The 4,997-nt window shown below is 37.1% G+C and overlaps 1 protein-coding gene across 1 annotated transcript in view; it reads right to left on the bottom strand.

The window, feature by feature from the left end:
* The window catches only part of LOC106880281 (tyrosyl-DNA phosphodiesterase 1), a 337,910-nt gene extending 334,081 nt beyond the window's left edge, over window positions 1–3,829 (bottom strand). Inside the window, exons 1-2 of the mRNA XM_052968491.1 lie at window positions 3,797–3,829; window positions 3,212–3,229 (exon numbers count right to left, since the gene is read on the bottom strand). Coding sequence (XP_052824451.1) covers window positions 3,212–3,229; window positions 3,797–3,829 — 51 coding nt within the window. The remainder of the gene's footprint in view (window positions 1–3,211; window positions 3,230–3,796) is intronic.
* Window positions 3,830–4,997: the final 1,168 nt, after the last annotated feature.

Below are 4,997 nucleotides of genomic sequence, written 5' to 3'. Positions count from 1 at the left end.
TAAATAATAGTAGGGGGTTGATTTAAGGCGCTGATGCTCATAAGAGAGAGTTAATAAAGATAAAGGTTTCAAATTTTGGGTTTCAAAAAGCCACCAATTCTTTTAGGGAAAGGTCTTGCCGAATGACCTACTACTGACACTTATTTTATCAATCACGAAAGGCTGAAAGGCGAAGCTAACCTGGGCAGGGTCTCTATTGAGCACGTAAAGATTCCGGAAGAAATGCATCTAAACGATTTTACAGACGCGCAAACGGCTCAGCCAGTTCGCTGCCTTAAGTTCGCTTCCTTGCTCGACATCACCTACGAGTGTCTCGCTTTTTTGTCCGGAATAATGTACTTCCGATTACATTATCCAATGCAATGTTTCCCAAATATTGTTTTTTTTCTAGCCATCTTTGTTTTTTCAGTACCATACTGTACTTTTAGATAATGTAGGTTCAAGTCCTGCCGAGGTTAACTTCGCCTTTCATTCTTTCGGGGTCGAAAACTTAAGGAACCAGTCAAACACTGAGGTAGGTGGTAATCGAATTTAAAAAGAACCTGAACAATTTTATTTTTCTTCTTCGAAAGATACATTATATGAATAAAAAGGAATAACTATAAATAGCACAAATTATTAATCAATATAATTAAAAAGGTGAGGGCGGCAGAAAAAAACTGTTTAACGTCATTCATTTGCACATTGCATTCTAAGCTCAAATACTGTCGGGGCCGATTTTGCTATTCGTCCATTCATGATCGATTTAATAGGCTTGCACCCTCCCCGACAATTGCTACACTTGCGCAAAAATTTGAAACCGTTATGAGTAAGGTATAATTGTAAATAGCTGACCCTGTACCGTCAAAAACGACAGCGAATTGTAGTATTTTAGAGCTGAAACGCTGTTTGTTTTTTTTTTTCGGCGTCGAATGTTCACCATCCCACTTCCATTGCACACCACACACACAAACACACACACACACACACATACACACACGCGCGCGGGCGCATTCACATACCTGCCTTTTTACATGCATACACATATACTCACTGAGTTGAAACGCTCCCACTACCAGTTTGCCATCACTCCTTCCTTTCCTTCCTACCTTCCTTCCTTCCTTCCTTCCTTCCTTCCTTCTACAACTATCACCCCTTCTTTTCTCATTCATGTATTGTGACGGAGAAAATCACAACAGTATTATTTTGAGTAGATTCCTCCATCTAATGACCAGCAGAATTTGTCTTTCTTTTCTTTTATAATCCTTCTTACCAAATGTCATCAAAGATGCGTAAATCTCACTTCGTTGGGTTCTAATGAGTCGAGATTTAAAACGGTAAAATGATTTTAGGGAAATTCAGCTGCTATTTCTAGGCGGGTGAGTGACCCCACAAAGACTTACTCGCTGGTTTTATGCTTCTATTGTTCTTTGCAGGGAGTGTTAGTGTTGCTATGATTGTTGTCGTTGTGAATATCCACGTTGTCAGGACTATTGTTAATGCGATTGTTGTTGTAGTAATTGTTACTATTGTTTTTTTTTGTTATTGTTACTATTGCTGCAGTTTTTTTAATCAATTTTCCTTTTGTAATTTTTTTTTTTGCTAATTATGTAGTAGAGGTGGTAGTTGTTTTGTTGTTGCAGTCATTGAGATGTATTTGTTGACGCTTAAATGGTTGACTAAAACAAAATGAAAAAATGTTGACGATACTGATGATGATGATGATGATGATGATGATCATGATCATGATCATGAGGAGTAGGAGGAGGAGGAGGAAGAGATGGTGATGATGATGGTGTTAATGATGAGGATCGTTGTAAGGCCGAAGGGGAGGGGCTGATTACAGGGACAGTTGTCTGGAAATGCGATAATAATCATCATCATTTTAATGGCGGTGCTGATGAAGTTATTAGGGGTTATGGGTTTGTAGTGAAATGCTACAATGGGTTAGGTTGATGGTGGTGGTGGTGGTTGTGGTGGTGGTTGTGGTGATGATGATGATGATGATGATGATGATGATGGTGATGACGATGATGATGAAGTTGATGATGATGAAGTTGATGATGATGATGATGGTGAAGATGATGATGATGATGATGATGATGATGATGATGAAGATGATGATGATAGTGATGACGATGATGACGATGATGATGATGTTGATGATGATCACGATGATGATGATGATGATGAAGTTGATGATGATGATGGTGATGACGATGATGATGATGATGGTGATGCCGATTCCGAGGATATTAAACATCATGATATATTGTGTTGGGTGGTGGTGGTGGAGGTAGTGGTGATAGTATTGATGATGATGATGGTGATGATGATGATGATGATGATGATGATGATGATGACGGTGATGATGGTGTGGACGAGTATTATGATAAAGACGATGAGAATGAAAGCAGTGATGGTGATGATTACGGCGACCATGTTGACGACGTTGAAGGATATGACGACGACGATGTTGTTGTTGACGATGACTGTAATGAACTTGACGATGAAAACAATGATGATAATGATGATGATGACGACGATAACGATGACAACGACAACGATGATAGTGCAGACGCTGAGGATTATTATTATTATTATTATTATTATTATTATTATTATTATTATTATTATTATTATTATTATTATTCAGTAGTTTTATTTTTATAGCGTGCTTTCACTTCACTACCGAGCGCAGCTCTGTGTGCCTTGGGTATGTTATTATAATTATTATAATAAAAATAATAATAATAATAATAATAATAATAATAATTATTATTATTATTATTAGTATTATTATTATTATTATTATTATTATTACTATTATTATTATTATTATTATTATCATTATTATTATTATTATTATTATTATTATTATCATTATTATTATTATCATTATTATCTGGTGGTTGTGTTTTCTGCGGCATTTCTGTCGGTTGACATAGACACTACTTTCTGATAAAGCGAACACTGTGACGCGCTTTTCGATGTTTCGAGCACTTGCAAATGTTGTTGTTGTCGTTGTTGTCGTTGTTGTTGTTGTTGTTGTGATTGTGGATGTTATTGAAGGTTATTATGATGATTAATGCTTTTGTTGTTATTGCTGTGGCTACCGTAGTTGTTGCCTTCGTTATTGTGAACATTGTTGTTGTTGTTGTTGCTGTTATCGTAGGCTTGGACATTATTCGTTGTTATAATAATGGATAGCTTTTTGTGACTGTGCTTGCACTTGACATAATGTTATTGGCTGTTAGCGTTATAATTAATGGTTCTGATACAGTAGCAGTAGTAGTAGTAGTAGTAGCAGCAGCAGTAGCCGTAGAAGCAGTAGTAGCCGTTGTTGTTGTTGTTTTGTTATTCATACTGTATTATTGAGTGTGAGCACAATAAATTATGCTGCTCTATTATTATTATTATCATTATTATTATTATTATTATTATTATTATTATTATTATTATTATTATCATTTCGAAGGTGGTGAGCTGGTAGAATTGTTAGCACGGCGGACAAAACTCTTAGCAGCATTTTTCTGGTTTTACAGTGTGAGTTCAAATGCGGCTGTGGAGTTGATAAGGTAAATATCAGTTAAGTAATTTTAGAGTTGATAAAATAAGTACCAATTGAGTACTGGTTTTCATGTACTATTTGAGCATGCGACCCTACTCTCCTACAAGATTTCAAGCTTCCTCCCTAAACCATAAAGGATATCATTCTTTACTGGCGCAGAAGTGCCGTCAACCGAGCATTCCGAGATGCGCGCAGGACGACGAGACGGTCCTGCAGGCACTCGTCCAATGCCCGAGCATTGCTCACCTGCGGGTATATGTCGAACACCTGCTGTCGCATATGGGACGGATCCGGCTGTCAAATGAATCCATCTTGAAGAACATTCCGCCGCCTTCCTTTAACCGGAAAGGAAAAGCTGTTTTTATATGCCTGGTGGCCATGGCGAAACAAGTTGTGTGGTGGACGAGATTGAAAGGCTGAAGAAAAATACATTTCTCTTTGGTCAGTCCATGGTGAACTTTAAGTTTCACTTGAAAAGGAAAATAAGGGTAGAGAGGGAAGTGTTGTCTTCTGGTCAGTTTGCTGAATTGCTGAAAGGTGGATAGAAGTGGCAAGAATGGTACGAGTGAACGGGCCTGCCCTGAGCATACGTCTGTAGTTGGAAAAGAGGAAAAACAAAAGACACCTGCCCCCAAAAGTCAGCGTACCCATGATTTTTATGGAGTTTTTTTCCATCAGTAGCCCTCGAACGTCTCCTCCCTATTGAAGATTACACATTGTTCTCTTTTTTTTTTTCACTCACAGACATACATATACACATTTTTTGTTTTGTCCTTTGCTGTCAATAATGTTTTTCTTCATGTAAATTCTTGCGGTTAATAAAGAAATAATTATTATCATGAAAAATCTCAGACTTATTTTGTTGGATATGAATGGGAAGTGTCAGCTGTCCTAAGCCAGCAGACTAAGGTGGCATTTGCTTACTGATCATGTTTCAAGAACCCTGCGACAAATGATGATATTTGTAGGGTTTTTTTTAATCTTTACATTCGCTTCAATCTTTTTGGAGATCATGTTGGTGGTTATGTAATACGTCCACCTTCTTCATTGTCCACAACTTGCGTATTTCCCAATCCAGTTCGTCAGATTTGAAAGTTCTCTTGAACATCATCATCGTCATCATCATCATCATCATCATCAACAACAACATCATCATCATCATCATCATCATCATCATCATCATCATCATCATCATCATCATCATCATCATCATCATCATCATCATCATCGTAAATATTAAGGCGGTGAGATGGTAGAATCCTTAGCAGCATTTTGTCCGTTTTTACGTTCAAATTCTGCCGAGGTGGACTTCATTTTTCGGGGTCGAATAAATAAGCAAATTCACGGAACTTGTTGTAAATGCAAGGTTAACTGATTAGAAACTGTCCAACATATATGCTTAATATAAAAAATTGAACCATGATGTTTACAGTGTTTAGGTTGATAT

Source organism: Octopus bimaculoides, chromosome 6, assembly GCF_001194135.2.
Source record: "Octopus bimaculoides isolate UCB-OBI-ISO-001 chromosome 6, ASM119413v2, whole genome shotgun sequence".
Lineage (NCBI taxonomy): Eukaryota > Metazoa > Mollusca > Cephalopoda > Octopoda > Octopodidae > Octopus > Octopus bimaculoides.
Note: the sequence above shows the minus strand (reverse complement) of the source record. Positions and strands in the feature narration are given on the sequence as shown.